An 18476-nucleotide genomic window follows, 5' to 3' on the forward strand; every position below is an offset into this window, starting at 1 on the left:
TTTACATGTATTGAGCTTATGCATATTTATGCATCATATTGAGTAAGTGAATTATACATAAAATAATAAATACATAAATATGCATTAGAAATACTTGTACATTTTTCCCATTCATTATTTATTGTAAATTAGTTCTTATATTTCTGATGATTACTAATACTCTGTAATCATCATCATTTACAGCAGATTTACAGTACTCTATATCACAGGTTCCTCAGCTACTAATACTTTGTTTACTAACTAAAAGGTTTTACCTGTTGTGATGTAGTGTTTAATAGTATTACTTACATTTGAAGATTGGAATATGAAGATGTGAGGACCTTGCATTTGTGTACTTTCAAATTCCAGTACTTATTTGTTACTGTGAACATTCCAAAAATAGGCAGCCAACAAAGGCATGATATGATGCAATTTACTGTATGTAGCTTCAAAATAATACAAATTTAACTTTTAAATACAAAATAATCATGTAATTTTACACTAATACTGCATAATATCTCCGAATAAACTAAACAGAGAATATGAAAGAAACTGTTTGGCTACATATTGCTTATATACGCCAAAAAAATACAAAAACACTGATTATGCTGTCTGTTACAAAAAAAACTTGCTTCTTTTAGTATGATCTCCTGACTTCGCTGATATTTCCTTCTGATGATCCCAGTGTCTTGCAGAGGCAGACGTCTGGCAGAGGGTGAACACCGGCATGCCGGTCAAATCTCCACGCTATGCCCTGTTTGACCTGGCAGAAGGAAAATCCTACAACTTCCGTGTACGATGCTGCAACTCTGCTGGTGTGGGCGAACCTTCTGCACCCACTGGAGAGGTCACTGTTGGAGACAAACTAGGTGAGGCAGGTGCTGAATGCACTTCAACCATTAGAACTAGTGCTAATAATATTTATAATTAGACTAATTATCTGGGTCAGTCATTCATTCGTCTTCCATACCCGCTTATTCTAATGAAGGGTCACGGGGGGCTGGAGTCTATCCCAACAGCCATAGGGCATGGGGCAGGGTACACCCTAGACACCACCAGTTCTTTGCAGGGCCATTTCTGGGTCATATATGTTAAAATCTCCATTAGTTAGACATGAAAATTCAAATGTTTCTGCAATATATATATTTTTTGGAAATTTTACAACACAGAAAAACTTGTAAAATAACTTAACTATTAGTCATGTTTGTTGATCTCCTCCTGTACAGATGTGCCCTCAGTTCCAGGCACTCCTGTAGCCACCAGAAACACTGACACCTCAGTGGTGGTCTTCTGGAGTGCATCTAAGGATGTCAAACACCTGGTGGGCTACTATATTGACTGCAGCATAGTGGGCAGTGACGTCTGGGTGGCGTGCAACAACAAACCTGTCAAACAGACCAGGTAAGACATTGTAATATTAGGTGTTTTGTCATCACCCACCGCTATGCAATGGTGCGTATGCGCAAAAATGTTGGACACGTAAAATTGTTGCAAGAGTTTTGGGTTGTTTCTTTATGTGGATTTGCATTTTCAATGCTAATATGTCAAATCTTTCAGGAATATGGCCATCCTAAGCTTAGCACACTGTCACCAAGGCACAACATAACTACAGTTTTGTTTGAGTACACAAGTAAAACACACAAAGAGCCAAACTGGAACACTTCCAGTGATTTTGCACACATGCACCATTGAGTAGCGATATATTGCATTATAAGTAAGGACATAAAACTAAATGAAGATGTCTGGGTGGAGTGTTTAAAACATTATTTGAACGCTTATAGCTGGAAATAACCCATTTGTTTTGAAGAAATTATTGTTAGATGAATACATCTATTATCTTGTGATTGGCTCCTAAACTTGTAATATTTGACACCTTTCAATAAAGCTGATACCTGTAAATGGTACCAGCAGAGTGCAAAACCAATTGGTGTGTCCATAGTTAATAATTGATTGCTCGTCAGGGAAGGTGCAAATGTTAGCTTTAGCTAACTAATGTTAGTTAGCTGAACTGTAATGTTCTGCCAACATTATACCTACATGTATGCCTGAACCAGGGGTTCAGGCAAGAGTCTGAAACTAGCTAACTTTAACATTCATCCATCGACAATCTAATTTAGAACCTCTGAACATCAGAAAATAAATTGTATTAAACAAGCTAGCTAACAGCTTACATTGGCGCCACACACTGGACCATAGGGTAATGTAACAGTGTTCCATGATGCATAACACAAAATTGAATTGAATTGAATTTGGCTGACGCACACCCAAAATGGCCTTGTAACTATCTGATCTTAACCTAACTGCTTTTAAAAAATGGCTGACGCACAAAATGTCCTTGTATTTGGCAAAACTATCAGATCCTTTTACAGCTGTCTAATTGATAAAAACCATCTGATCTTTTTATATATGTTTAATTGATAAAACCAAAGTATTCATGTCTATTTGGAAAAAGAATCAGCATGATGGAACACTCTTATTGCGTGAAACTACACTAAATACATAAACACACACTATAAGATTTGTACATAACAACCATAAATGCACCGCAAACAGAGCCATCGCACATAGGCACTGATTCAAGCCAGGTTAAGGACTGCCCACATTGGGGGTGGCTTAGGCTGAAGTAATAAAAGTTAGAGAACAAAGGAGGTCGAGGTTCTTTGTTCCTGGTGTTTACATGCAACTGCTTCAAGATCCCAGTGCTGAGATAACTGTATCGGTGTAACAACTCTTTACAATACATCTAAACTTTGAAGTCCGTTTCCTGTCCAGTTCTTTTTGGAGGTCTCATCGTGATAAAAGAACCTAACAGTAATGTGCATTGCAATGATCACAGTGAGGCAGGCAGACGAAGAGCTTGTCCACTTTAGGGGTGCCTGAAATCATATTAATTAACCATATAAGTTTTTCCAGGCTTAAGTTTGGGAGGTATATTGCAATATTTGCAATTGATAGGATATATAAATGTTTGGAACAACTCAAAACACTATGGTGGTAGACCCCAGCACCTCCTGTAATTCGAGCCTTGTCTGGAGGAGTAACATACGATGGACATTCTACCCATTCAGGGGAACTGTAGGTTAAGAACTATTAAAATTACTAACCTCAAATTACTTTAAGTGACTTATTTCAGACTCAGACTCACTTTATTGTCACTCAACCCTTACAGGCAGAACGAAATGCAGTTTCTCCAGGTCTTGGTGTAGTTAACTGGAACAATTTAACCTAACCAGGGTCAGACTGGGAACAAATTTCGTCCCTGGCATTTTTTCTCTGGACCAGCCCACTACCAGCCCAACGAATCCACCCCCAAACACGCACACCCACCCGTCCATACCGAACCCCCAATGAACAAATACTATACACCTAAACACTATGAACATTTCACCTTGATTGTTGGGAAGGTGTCGTAGCACGGACCCACAACAGGGGGCGCAAATGAACGGACAATGAGTAAGCCAAAAGGTAACAATTTACTGTTGTGACAATACACAACTAAATACACAGAAATTGCAAAGTCAATTAACACCAGGTGACGTGTGGGCAGGCTCGAAGATAGAAGACCCCGACGAGAGAGAGGCCGCGTCCCACACGGCCTCCACCACCAACGGTCTGAAGAACACCGGAGCCGCCAAGTCCCGAATCCCCAGGTGACCTCTGTCTTCGGCTGTCGACCCTGGTACTGCTGGCAAAAAGCAGAGACAAGATGAATGAGTGTAAATCCGTACACTCAGTGGTCTACAGTCTGTACACAGTTAGGAGGGAGCACCTCCACCTCCAAATCACACACTCGTGCAGCTCCTGATCTACCACTTATCTGGGATGGGGTGCGAGGTGAAGCCGTCACTCTCGCACCAAACGCCAATCCTCCAGACAAGGCAACACTTCAGGAAAACGGCTGCAACAGAAGTTCAGTTGGTTACACAATGTGTCAGTCAGCAGAGAAATTACCTCTCGGTAGTCGATTTCTCGGCGAGGAGGTGGAGTTGCAGTCCGGCTTTTATGATGGTGATGATGATGATGAACGAGTGACAGCTGGTGCAGGGGATGAATGACAGCTGTCACTTCTTCTGGGTCTGGCGCCCTCTCGTGCTTGGAGCCCGCACTCCAAGCAGGGCGCCCTCTGGTGGTAGTGGGCCAGCAGTACCTCCTCTTCAGCGGCCCACATAACATTGATCATAGTACAAAACGCGGACCCGGCGCCATGAGAGGGCGTCCTGATAAAATTAAAGGCAATTACATATTTTGACGAAATTACAAGTTTAAATGAGTATATATATATATATATATATATATATATATATATATATATATATATATATATATATATATATATATATATAAAACATCATGAGGTTTATGTCACAGAAATCCTACTTTACAATCACACTGCACTCATTGTTAAATTATTTCCTTTTGCATTTATAATAAACACTTGTATTTATTTAGTGTTTGTTTTTCTGGTTGAAATAAGATATAAATAATCTACCAGACTTCAAAAAATATACAAGTTTCCATGTTATTTTATTTGTCTAAAAATAAATGTCTGAGGTTCCTTATGTTAAACAAGAAATTATCTAATCTGAAATAACAGGTGGTTTTAATACAGATGAAAGGTTTCTAAAGAACCATTTGTTGATTTATTTACCTATTTTAATTACAAATGTTCTAAACTTTTTTTAACAGTAATCAGAAATTTTGAGGTAACAACAACAAAAAAACATTTCCAATGATTTTTCTTCAGAAAACCGCTCTCTAAATGAGCAGTCCTGTCGCACGTTAATGTTTTGTACAGTTCAGTGGTTTCTGCACCAATCAGATTGGTCCAATCCATTTTGTAGAGATCAGTGGTTTCTGCCACGAGTCTTCCGTGTTTTCGCCCGACGCGTCCTTCCCATCGGACAATGCGAAGGTACGTCACAGCTCAGAGTGTCGAAAGTTGGCGCACCTCATCTCGACAGAACACCAGCTCTGTGATATGCAGGAGATCACTTGACTGAGGGTCTATACCAGGGGTGGGCATCGAGGGCCGAGACACTGCAGGTTTTCCATGCAACCATTCACCTCAGCAGGTGGGTTGCTGATGAGCTTCTCCTCTGAACATAAACACCTGGTTGTCAATGAAATCACCTGCTGAGACACCTGATCATTAATGAAATCACCTGCTGAGGTGACTGGTTGCAGGGAAAACCTGCAGTGTCTCGGCCCTTTATGGCACATGATTGCCCACCCCTGGTCTATACGTTCAAATAATAATTTAAAAAAATACTGTCATCACTCTTCACTCGTAGTCAGTCTCTTACAACGGTGCAGCGTAAATACACGAGCTTTCCAGGAGCGCACGTCTCCTCCGGTGGAAACTATTTTTTTTGGGGGGGGGGCGACCCCGCCCCCTGTGATAAACTCATCGCCCCCTTAATATTTTTTTTTTCTGGTGCAGGGACTGACAAAACGGAAGCAAATGCACATAAGCGGAAAAAAGTTTTTGTGTCTCCAAAGTGTGTGTGAGTGAGAGAGAGAGAGAGAGAGAGAGAGAGAGAGAGAGAGAGAGAGAGAGAGAGAGAGAGAGGGGGGGTGTAATGTGTAACCACTGCTAGGATTCACACAGCAGCAAATTAAGGAGCTGAAGTCCGTAGCTGTTGCATTTAAAGATTAACAAAAGTAAAGCACAGTTAATTAAGATAAAAGAAACGATTCCAACCTTGTATCAGTAGAAGAGCGGAGAGAAGTCCAGGTGCCGAGGACTCAATCCATTCACAGGGGCGGGAGCGGCCGCCTGCTCTTCCTGCAATCTGATTGGCCACCCTGTATGGCTCTCCATTGTCATTGGCTGTTGGTCATGTCAATCATTGTGCTCAATGTAAGTCTCCGTTGTGTGATCAAACGGAAGCAAAACTGAAACCTAGAATAAGACTGCGCCGTGTATGAAACACTACAGAACTTTTATTTTGACACAAATGCAGGAAAGTGGCTCTGTAGCTGCGCCGATTAAATGCTGTAGCTTCACCAATCACGGACTTTCTTTGTGTTGACAGCAGCGCGCGGTTCGAGAACACTGTATATTTCCATAATCTCCATAAATATGGGAGGGCCGGCCCACGCACGTCTAAACGTGCAGCGGCCCACCGGGCAAATGCCCAAAATCACAGAGTATCAGTCCGAGCCTGAACCTAACCTTTGTAAACTTTTGCAATGTACAATGTACAATTGTACAGTGTACATTATTTCTAACCCGAGGCCCTGCACTGTCTTCAGGTTTGTTTGCCATGGCCTGATTACTGGGGAAACGTACGTCTTCAGGGTGAAGGCTGTTAATGCTGCGGGGTACAGCCAGAGCTCCTCCCATTCTGATGCTGTCGAAGTGAAGGCTGCTGTCTGTGAGTATCCTCATCTCCGTGACTCCAATTTCAACTTGAACATTCAAGCCAAACCCACTGTTTTCCAACATTTGTCCAGAGAAAAATTGCTGCTAAGAGAATGTGCACACTTCAGCATTGTTCTGTCCTCATCACGTGTATAAAAGCAAAACATGTTTTTGTTCCCATTTTTCATGCACTGAAGTAAAATACTGAAGTTTTTTTTTTTTGTATGTACACAAAACATTTACAAATATGTTAAAATCCAGGTTAGCGAGCATTTCACCATCACCAAGATACTTCATCCACCTGGCTGGTGTGGTATATTATGATGCTGATTAAACAGCATGATTATTACACAAATATGCCTTGGCCTGGTCACAATTTAAATTTATTTCAATTCAATTTATTTAGTTTATACGTATAGCGCCAAATCAGAACAAAGCTGCCTCAAGGCACATCACACAAGCAGTGGTGCGCACAGCTAACCAAAAGTTAGCTTCCATAACCATTAATCCGATAACTGAAAAGTTATCTTTTATGACGCTAAGCCGATAAACTACTAAAAAATGTATCTTTATTACAGATAACCGATAACTTTTAGTATTGATTCGGATGCGGCCACATCAGATTACACTGTCAGCTTCTGATAAACCAGTTTCACTTTAAGCGTCACAGGGGCTGCTGGGTAAATTCAAGGATCACAAACACAAAAAGAACACAGGAAAAATGAATGATTAAAAAAATAAAACCCCAAACACTGTCATAATCTTTCAAAAGGAGTAAAACACAGTATTAGAAGTCACAGTTTATCTTGGTATTATATACACTCATTTACGAACTAAAAGCTGCTGCTTTTTTCACACGCTTTGAATCCTGCGGCTTAAACAACCGAAATACGTCCATTAATGCATTGATTGGCAGAGTAAAAGACACGTAGTAAATATAAATTCTTACCTGTTAGTTTCAGTGGGATTCATCTGAATAAATAATCTACATAAAGCATCCTGATTATCCAAAACAGTGTCTAAAATGGTGAAGAAAATTCCCTCTGTAACACAGCTGCACCGTGAGATCTCCTCTCTCCTACCGAGTCTTGGCAATTAAATTATCCAGTCACCCACAAAGAAATAAAATAAAATAATGTTAAAATTAGTCTGTTTTGTTTGTGTCGAGTGGACGGTAACACTCACTGTAACGTCCAAACTGAACCTGAACTACACTACCCACAATGCTCCCTGCATCGACCGCCCAATCACGTCTTGCATTTAATGATGTCATCAGTAAGCGACAGCCAGTCTGCCACAAACCACTGATTTACTCACGACAGGGACTAAAATGTTTTACTTTAGGGTTTACAAATGTTTTTGACCATTACACTTTGCCCACTTTACCAGCAAAAAAAAAAAAAAGAAAAAATGTTAGCAGACTGAAAGTTATCAGAACTAAATTTATCGATAATTGGTCTTCTGATGGTTTTTTAACTTATCTGGAAAGCTAATCCGCTCACAAAAACATTAGCTTCGATAATTATCTGTTATCAGATAAGCTGAACAGTGCCCACCACTGCACACAAGTAACGTCTAACCTTACCAACCCCTAGAGCAAGCACACAGGCAACCATGGAAGGAAAAACTCCCTCTGATGATACTGCAGAAGAAACCTCAAGCAGACCAGACTCAAAGGGGTGACCCACTGCTTAGGCCATTCTACCAATGAAAGGACACTCTAAATGGTGCAGTTATATATATATATATATATATATATATATATATATATATATATATATATATATATATATATATATATATATATATATATATATATATATATATATATATATATATATATATATATATATATATGGGTGATTCTTAGACTACGGGCACTTATTATGTCCTTTGATCATATTGTATGAAAAACAGAAAAAAGGGGAAATTTCACACTTTTATAGTTATCTTTACAATGAAAGTGTGTTAAGAAATTTGTTCTAGTAGTCTATGATGACTTTTTCACCTTTTTTCAGCATCATTATATGCAAATATTGCCGTTTTGTGCTTGTCCCACACCCAGACTTTTGATCTTCAATGATAAAAATGAATGGTAAAGAAACGTTTTTTTCTAATGTTTTAAAATATCTCTGAATAAAATATCAGTAAAATAATCAAAACATAATTGGGGTATTCAATGTCATACAACTGTTGTGATTTTTTTTAAACAAAATGTTGTTGTCCCACACTATTGCTGTAATTTCCACCACAACACTGTAATGTCCCTTTAAAAAAGATTGTTTGGGTATTTTCTATGGAGATAAACAGTGACATCAGAGCACATGTATATAGCGCCAAATCACAACAAACAGTTGCCCCAAGGCGCTTTATATTGTAAGGCAATGGTGTGGTGGAAATTACATTTACAAGGCCAATAGTGCCCGTAGTTAAAGAATCACCCATAATATATATATATATATATATATATATATATATATATATATATATATATATATATATATATATATATATATATATATAAAGCAGAATCCTGCAGAAGTCACAGCTATTGAGGGATTTTGCAGTCATCACACTGACTGCAGGATTGTCCACCAGAGCTGTTCCCCATGAACCGAATATTCATTTCACTACCATAAGCTGCCTCCATTGTCCAATGTCCATTCTAACATGTGTTATAACTGCAGACCACATATAACCACTTCAGCCCAGGGGCGCCACCATCTAATAAACCTCTTTTTTTTTTTTTCCAAGATCAGCTGCACATTTCAGAGTGGCCTTTTATCGTGACTAATACAAGTCACATCTGTGCAATAATCATACTAATCAAGCGCCCACTAACATAAATTTGAACAAATTTGTAAACCTAACTTGAGGAAATACTCCTTTTATGTACACAGAAGAAGGCTGACATAGGTATTTTACTTCAATTCTTGAAAAATGGGAGCAAAAACAAAGGTGTTGCATATCTATTATATTTTTGCTGCATGTACTTTAAACACATACTTTATGACACGACTTAAAAGTCTCTTGTCATTGTCTGAGAAATGAACCGATTTGCTTTACACTCACTTTTTAGAGATTTTTTTATTTTATTTTATTTATTTAGATAGATAGATAGATAGATAGATAGATAGATAGATAGATAGATCTAGTGCATTAAGCTTTAATTAGTTTATCCTCATGATTTGCCTTTTGATTTCCCGTTGCAGGATGTTAGTACAAGACGTACAAGAGTTACTCATCTGTTCCAAAGCCTAGGAATATTTACTTTTGTTTCAATTCTTTTATAGCTTACATGTTATACTTTGATATTTGCATGTGCCTGCCTGACCTACAATTCATCATTAACAGATAGATAGATCTAGTGCATTAAGCTTTAATTAGTTTATCCTCATGATTTGCCTTTTGATTTCCCGTTGCAGGATGTTAGTACAAGACGTACAAGAGTTACTCATCTGTTCCAAAGCCTAGGAATATTTACTTTTGTTTCAATTCTTTTATAGCTTACATGTTATACTTTGATATTTGCATGTGCCTGCCTGACCTACAATTCATCATTAACACTCTTGATCTGGATTTTAATTTTTTTTTCCAATATTTTTCACTGGCCAGGTTAAATAAATCGTAAAACCTTTGCAAATTTGTGCATTTCGTGTTTTCTCTTGATTTCTGTGTAATTCATATTTGTGTGAGTTCTCTTATGACTTTTGGGATCTCCTCAGGGCTGCAGCTTGCTGCATGGAGCAAGTGGAGACTAAAACATTGTGTTCTTAAGAGCATGAATCTAATGAGTGACTCATCCAGCTTTCGAGAATTCCTTGGAGTCAGAATTCTCCCCTGCGTCTGGCTCTACAGTGGGAGTACTTGATGTTTCTTGATGACCCTAGGAAATGTGTCCAAACTGCTGTAAGCATGTAGCATGTACAGCTGTACTTATCATGGTGATTGCTGTTAGATGTTACACCTACTAGGGCCTGAAGGTTCACACAACTGATTCATTCCTTTAAAATACATCTACTATGATTACAGCTGTTCCTGGAAAACCCACTGATGTGACTCTGTTGGAGGCTGTCAAAGACTGTATGGTGTTGGGATGGACTGCACCTGCTGACAATGGAGGAGCTGGTCTCAGGGGATATTTTGTGGACTACAGAACTGTGAAGAAAGGCGTTGTTGGGAAATGGCACGAACTGAACCACCAGGCATTGAGTGCAACCTCCTATAAAGTATGTTTATTTATTTTTACTGCAGGCACCAATCACCCAGATTTATACTAGATGTAAAAAAGTAGTAAAAGTCAAGTTGAGATGAGAAAGTCAAGACACCACATCCATCCAGAGATGGGTGTTTTGTCTACTCCCGCAACAATCCTGTCCTGTGCACTGGCAAAATTTCCTGTATATTTGTTTTGTAAATTGTTTTGTATATTGTGTCTGTAGCATGGCCCAAGCAGAGGGTCACCCCTTTGAATCTGGTCTGCTAGAGGTTTCTTCCTCAAATCATCAGAGGGAGTTTTTCCTTACCACTGTCGCCTTTGTGCTTGTTCTGGAGGTTGGTAAGGTTAGACCTTACTTGTGTGACGCGCATTGAGGCAACTTTATTGTGATTTGGCACTAAATGAAATAAAAAAGGTAAAATTTAACATATTTTGATCCCAATCATAATGGTGGATGCAAAAACAAGCAGTTGATGTAAATCCAAGTGTGAGGTGATTGAGCACCTGTTCACATTTTAGCAGTGGGAAAGCACAAACAAAGGCACTGGGCACCAAGGGTTTGGATTTACCATGTTCATTAGGCATGGGCGATTTGTATTCTGAAAGTATTGTCAACCAATTAGAGAGGCACCCAGCTTTCCCTTTAAACTGGACTGCATCAGGTGCACAGTGCTTTGGTATTGAGAAATTGGGTTACCAAAGCTCCCTGAGGGGAAGCCTTCAATGCACTTAAGTTTAGAAAGCAAAGCTATATACAGTATCTTTTTTTCTTCTTCTTCTTCTGTTTCAGCCGATCCTGTTTGGGGTCGCCTGAGCAGATCCTTCATCTCTAGCTCACCCTTTTTTCTGCATCTTCATCCTCTCTCAATATATCCATAAACCTCCTCTTTGCCTTCCCTCCATCCTTCTTCCCATATACACTGGGTTCTTTCTCTGTACATGTCCAAACCATCTCAATCTCATCCCTCTAACTTTGTCTCCTAACTGCCCTACCTACGTCCTCATTGCTGTCAAGGAAAATTGTAGCACCTTCAGCTCCACCACCTTTAGCTCTTCCTTATTTTTGTTAGCACCACCATACAGTAAAGTTGGTCTCATTACTGTATTGTAAACTTTACTCTTCCCTCTAACAGATATTCTTCTACCATAAATCATACCTGCTACTCCACTCCACCCTGCCTGCACTCTCTTCTTCAACTCTCTACCTCAATCTCCATTACTTGTAACACTTGACCGCAAGTATTTGAAGTCACTTACCTTCCCCACCTCTACAACATACAATATCATTGTTCCACCATGCTCCCCCTTGTTCACACACATGTATTCCATTTTGCACTTATTTCTTCATTCCCCTTCTCTCCAGAGCATATCTCCACCTCACTTGTGTAGTGTTGCTGAGATACCTGCATCAGAGTAGATTGTAGTGAACTTGTGCACAGAACAAGTCCTACTCTCTTGCTCAATGAGAGTCATACGCCCAGCTGGTGAAAATACAACCAAATACACACGTTGACTTATTTGGCAGGAGAGACCTGTCTGCCATAGACTCAGGCTGGAGCTAAAAGGAATTGTCATGTATACATCAAGACACACATGCAAACTTTATGCAGCTGGTTGCCTTAAATTTTGCCAGAAAATGTCATTATGTTCATGACTGGCATCCCGTTAGTTTTATGTTGAGATAGATTATTTTAAGAATTTGTCTGTTGTGTTGTATGGTTTTGTAAGTCCAAAACAGTTTGATCATTTCTCACTCTCTGCATTTGCTTTTGTTTAGGCTGAGAACCTGAAGGAGAACGTGTTCTACCAGTTCCAGGTGCGAGCTGTGAACATGGCAGGTGTAAGCAAAGCCTCTGTGCCCAGTGCTCCTCTGGAGTGTAAGGAGTGGACCATTACAGTGCCAGGTGGGACACTTTTATGTCAATTACAGTCACTACTGTTCACTACCACAGAATGCATGCATCCAAAAAGTGTATCCGTCAGGCATATACAGTCAATTAGCATAAATAACACCTGTATTTACATGTTATTTATGAGCTTATCATACTAAACAAGCACATAGTCTGCAGTAATGCACGGGGCCAGGGGCAAATTTTGATAAGCTTACCACTGACAAGTGATGCTTTTCTGCAGAAGGCTTTTACAAAGTAGTTCAGTGATTTTGTCCTTTGGCCCTTTGACCCCTAAATCAATAGGCTTCTTGTGGTCACCATGCCTAACACACACACACACACACACACACGTTTAGTGAGAACCACGTTAAAAGGAAAGACGTTATTGTGCTTACAAGAGTTTTACAAAATATGCTCCAATAATGTTGACCTTTGACCTTGTGATCCCAATGCCAATAGGCTTCTTGGGGTCAATATACCTAACACACATACCATGTTAAGTGACAATCGGGCAGTTAAAAAAGATGTTGTTGCACTCATAAGATTTTTACAAAGTATGTTCCAGTAACCTTGACCTTTGATCTTTTAATCCCAAAATCAGTAGGTTTCTTGGGGTCACTATGCATACTGAATAGGCAGTGGATATTTTGCCAGATACGGCAAACACGCACCTAACGCTATTTGACCGGATCTCCTCGCTGATTGGCTAGTTCAAATGACGCCATCGAAGAGTTTATTTCAACATGGCGGTGCCCTTGGCAAAACTGAACTGGACGATATTTTGCTGTACGCGGCACCAGCAAAATGGTGGGTTGCAGTGTTTTGCTGGCTGTCTAAATTTATTCACGACAGACGGAACGGAACGGCCATGGTCAGGCGGGAACTTAAAGGCAATTGGAGTTTAAGATCACCTTATTTCACATTCATAATAGTAGCTCGATATTGGTGATTTTCATTATTGAAAATTGGCATATTTTACCATTTCACTATTTCAGGGGTGGACTGATCGAAGGTTTTGCAGACATGACACTGATAGAGGAAAAAAACAGGATAAACACACGTGCTGACGTGGACTTCTGTATTTCTGTTTACCATGGCATGTTGAATGTTTTATCATGTTAGCTACACAAAATGAGGCCACTTAAGGCCAAATAAAAAAAATACATTTATCATCCCCGCCCAACACAGAAAATTACCAAGACGGCAAAAATGATTTACACCATGCCCGAAATTATTTCCACCACGTGGCGAAAAGCGCTGGTGTAAATAATTTCAGGCACGGCGGTGGAAATAATTTTCGCCACATGGGGGAAATAATTTCAGGCACGGCTATGCCACGTTTTTGAGCCGCTTTTAGCAATGTGACCCAAAACGGCGTAGAATCCCTCCGCCAGTTGGTGATTTTCTGTTCCGATTCAAACGACTTTATGGCACCCAAAACGGCCGGTGGAAATAATTTCGGGCATGGCTATGCCACATTTTTGAGCTGCTTTTAGCGTCCAAGAATCCCTCTGCCAGTAGGTGATTTTCTGTTCCGATTCAAACGACTTTATGGCACCCAAAACGGCATAGAATCCCTCCAACTACGTATATGGCACCCAAAAACGGCATTAAAGATGAAAAATTAGCACCAACACTCAATGCCGAAGGTGCCGCCATGTTGAAATAAACTCTTGAAATAACGTCATTTGAACTAACCAATCAGTGAGGAGATCCGGTCAAATAGCGCTAGGTGTGTGTTTGCCGTATCGGGCAAAATATACACTTCGTAATGAATATACCAAGATTGGTGACAATCCAGCCAGTCCAACTAAAGCAATGTTGCTTACAAGTGAACTGTCACATAACTGACTGGCTGACTCCCAGCACATAGTGACATCTCGCCCATCGGCTGCACCATAGGAAAAAAAAAAAAAATCCAAGAAAGATGCAAGAAGTTAAAGAGAAGTTTAGGAAAATGTTCTTGCATGAGGCTCACTGTGTTGTGATTGAATCCACTTTCTTTATATATGGGCATTCATGTTTGAGAATTCAAATGCAGTCATCAAATTACAAAGAACACACTTTAATTGGTCTGACTGGGATTGTCCACTCAGGTTCTCCGTCTGGTCTTCGTGTGCTGGAGGTCCGTGACTCCTCCGTCGTAATTCTGTGGGACCAACCTGCATATGATGGCCGTAGTCCTGTTAATGGCTACTATTTGGACATCAAGGAGGCCACAGCTGGAGAAGAGGGCTGGAAGGCTGTCCATGAGAAGGTCAACAGGATGAAATACATGAAAGTAAGGAGGAAAATTAGGGAATAACCCTGTTGTATCTGATGATTTGCAGACGTTCATGATAGCTATACGATTGCAAATTGAGCAGATATTTGTGACCGTATAACAGCATGAATGTCCACAAATCATCAGACACAAGGGGGTTATTCCCACTCTAATCCAGTTCCATCATTTGCAGTTTATTTTTCTGTAGGTAATTTGGTCGGCGAAACTTACCGTGAGGCAGCATCACTCCAACAGCGGTCAGAGCGCAGAGTAATCCATCAAATCCATTAAATGTGAAAATCCACCAAATCCATCAAATGTGAAACGGTAATTCTATATCAGAATCCTCATCGATACTTTCGTATGGTAGCTTAAACTTACCCATTTTGGTGGCGGCAGTATGCGACTTTCTCTCGCTCTCAGCTAACAGCGCTAACAGCTAGCAGCGCGCATGGCTGGTGTTCTATCAAATGTGCATCTCGTCACATAACTCGACAGTTCCGCAGCCTAACAATACTGTGCATGCATACGCAGTTGCGTCCTCTGCACACGCGCAGTTGCGCAGAGGATAGGAACGATATTTGACAGGAATGACACCTTGTCAGAACACCAGTCAGGACGCGGAGTAATACATCCAAATGTGAAACGGTTGAATATTTTGCCGTTACCCCAATATTATACGGTTTGAAATCTCACATGATTAACCAATTAGATTTGCAGAAAAAATGTAATTGGATTAGAATACTGTATATTTTTTTCCACATGACATCTGTTATTTTTTTCAGAGCATCATATGAAATACAGGGTGGGTAATTATGAAGAAAGTATTTTTATAACCGTCTCTCCCCTGGTTTCCTCATGTGCTCACGCAGGTGACGGGGCTGAAGGCTGGTGCATCCTACGTCTTCCGTGTGCGCGCTCAAAATCTTGTTGGAGTTGGAAAGCCCTCAGCAGTCTTCGGACCAATCGTGGCCCAGACTCGCCCCGGTGAGTGTGCCTGTTATGTAACTCACACGATCAGTTGCAGTGTTCCTACGCAGGTCAAGGAATCCTGCAGAAGTGAAGGAAATTCATATTACTCAGTACTGGCACTTAAATTCACCATATGACATAGTGGATGATATTATTTCACAAGCTTGCTGGTTCATTTTGCTCTTAGCAGATGTAAGATATGGGCAGTTTTAACCGATGCAACTTCCTCCTTCAGGCACCCATGAAATTGTTGTGGACGTCGATGACGATGGTGTAATCTCTATGATTTTTGAGTGCTCAGAGATGAGGGAAGGCTCTAAATTTGTTTGGTCTAAAAATTACAAGGTTATCACAGACACTTCTCGCCTGACGATTGTCACTGAAAAGGGCAAGTAAGTATCACGTGCTGCAGTTTTGTGCATTAATGAAGTGAAGAATGTGTTCCACTAACTTAAGTGATACAATCTACAGTGTTAAATCAACACTGACATAACTGAATGCACAAGATGACAACATTGTTCTAATTACTATACTATGGATTATAGTATACAATGCAGATGTATGGAAGTAAATCTGTGCCATCAGAGTTAGAATTTGAATTTTTAAGTTTGAATGTTTTTAGCATCAAAATCAGTTTGAAGTTGAATTTATGACTGAATTTGTTTAGCATCAAATTATTCAGCCTCAAAAATGTCAACCTAAAAAAAAAATTCAACCTAAAAAAAAATTCAACCTCAAAAAATTACCCCCCCCCCCCAAAAAAAAATCAACAACAAAAAAAATTTCAACCTAAAAAAAAAAATCAACCTAAAAAAAATAAAAAATTCAACCTAAAAAAATAGAAAAGCAGGGAGAAGCAATCGATCCCTGTCTCAATCATCCAACCTTTAGGTATGGAAGTAAATCTGTGACATTGGATGATTGAGACAGGGATCGATTGCTTCTCCCTGCTTTTCTATTTTTTGAGGTTGAATTTTTTATTTTTTTGTTGATTTTCTTTTTTTTTTTTTTTTTAATTGTTGAATTTTTGAGGTTGATTTTTTTAGGTTGAAGTTTTGAGGCTGAATAATTTGATGCTACACAAATTCAGCCTTTGAAATTCAACTTCAAACTCTGATTTTGATGCTAAAAACATTCAACCTTAATAATTCAAATTCAAACTCTGATGGCACAGATTTACTTCCATATGGATTGTGTCTCCCTGCTTTTCTAATTTTTGAGGTTGAATTTTTTGAGGTGGATTTTTTTTTTTTAGGTTGAATTTTTCTTTTTTTTTTTTCATTTATTTAAAAGGGACAACACATATTAATGAACAATTAAGTGTAAATATGTCAGATTATAGACATGGGCTCATTTCCATCTGTAGTCCCTGACAGACTATAAAAAATAAACAATTAACTTTAAAAACACACAACCATCACAGGAGTTTACAATACAACAACAGACTACATTACATAGGGGTCACTAACTACTACAACAACAAGACACAGACTAGACAAAAGACAGGAAACAAAGGGACACTGACATGATCTGAGTATGAAGGTTATCTTACACAAACTCAGTCAAAGGAGGGCACACTGTTTAAAAAAAAAAACTACATACATTTGACCTTTGGCCCAATGACTTTGGCCCTCAGTGATTTAGGTTGAATTATTTTGAGGTTGGATTTTTTTTTTAGGTTGAATTTTTTTTAGGATTAATTTTTTTTTAGGTTGACGTTTCTGAGGCTGAATAATTTGATGCTAAACAAATTCAACCTTAGAAATTCAACTTCAAACTCTGACTTTGATGCTAAAAACATTCAACCTTAAAAATTCAAATTCAAACTCTGATGGCACAGATTTACTTCCATACAGACGGGGGGGGGGTGTCTTTACATTATATTAGTTATGTGTCATAATATTAGTTATATGTCATCTCCAGGTCCAGAGCAATCTTCAACGATCCGTCCCTGGAGGACTTGGGCACATTTTCTTGTCTGGTCACCAACACTGACGGCATCTCCTCCAGCTACACCCTGACAGAGGAGGGTAAGTCAGCCTGCAGTATTTGTATTCCTGCTGCCTGTGTCCCTGAAACTTGATTCGGACGTTATTTGCACAGTGTCAGTGTTAAAGAGGGCGTTGAAGTGCTACGTGTCTCGTGCTTTTCAGTTTCAACAGCTACATTGAACTGACATCAGATACATTCAGTGTCATGCCTCGGCCTCATTTGTTGCACGTGACTCAAACCGCACATGTGACGTTTGTTGCCGTTGAGCTGAAAAGCAGTCAGACTGCTACTGGGGGAAAGATGGGGATGGTGTTGACAGAATACAGACCATGACTTTCACCTACATTCATCAGCCATTTTATTAGGCACACCTGTTCAAAATCGAGCATCAGAATGGGGAAGAAAGGGGATTTAAGTGACTTTGAACGTAGCATGGTTGTTGGTGCCAGATGGGCTGGTCTAGAGTATTTCAGAAACTTCTGAACTACTGGAATTTTCACACACAACCATCTCTAGAGTTTACAGAGAATGATCTGAAAAAGAGAAGATATCCAGTGAGCTGCAGTTTTGTGGATGAAAATACCTTGTTGATGTCAGAGGTCAAAGGAGAATGGGTGACTACGTGATGCCATCACGTCAATATGGACCAACATCTCTGAGGAATGTTTCCAACACCTTGTTGAAGAATTAAGGCAGTTCTAATGGCAAAAGGGGGTCCAATTTCAATTTCAATTTAATCAGCCCATAAAGCACCAACTCACAAAGCCATCTCAAGGTGCCTCACACAAAACAGTT

The 18476-nt window shown here is 39.6% G+C and overlaps 1 protein-coding gene across 1 annotated transcript in view; it reads left to right on the forward strand.

Moving 5' to 3' along the window:
• The window catches only part of myom1a (myomesin 1a (skelemin)), a 67492-nt gene that overhangs the window by 35014 nt on the left and 14002 nt on the right, over positions 1 to 18476 (forward strand). Inside the window, exons 15-23 of the mRNA XM_034182891.1 lie at positions 665 to 848; positions 1206 to 1380; positions 6235 to 6356; positions 10376 to 10572; positions 12340 to 12466; positions 14551 to 14735; positions 15590 to 15704; positions 15925 to 16081; positions 17613 to 17719. Coding sequence (XP_034038782.1) covers positions 665 to 848; positions 1206 to 1380; positions 6235 to 6356; positions 10376 to 10572; positions 12340 to 12466; positions 14551 to 14735; positions 15590 to 15704; positions 15925 to 16081; positions 17613 to 17719 — 1369 coding nt within the window. The remainder of the gene's footprint in view (positions 1 to 664; positions 849 to 1205; positions 1381 to 6234; positions 6357 to 10375; positions 10573 to 12339; positions 12467 to 14550; positions 14736 to 15589; positions 15705 to 15924; positions 16082 to 17612; positions 17720 to 18476) is intronic.

This window comes from Thalassophryne amazonica, chromosome 12 (assembly GCF_902500255.1).
Source record: "Thalassophryne amazonica chromosome 12, fThaAma1.1, whole genome shotgun sequence".
Taxonomy (NCBI): domain Eukaryota; kingdom Metazoa; phylum Chordata; class Actinopteri; order Batrachoidiformes; family Batrachoididae; genus Thalassophryne; species Thalassophryne amazonica.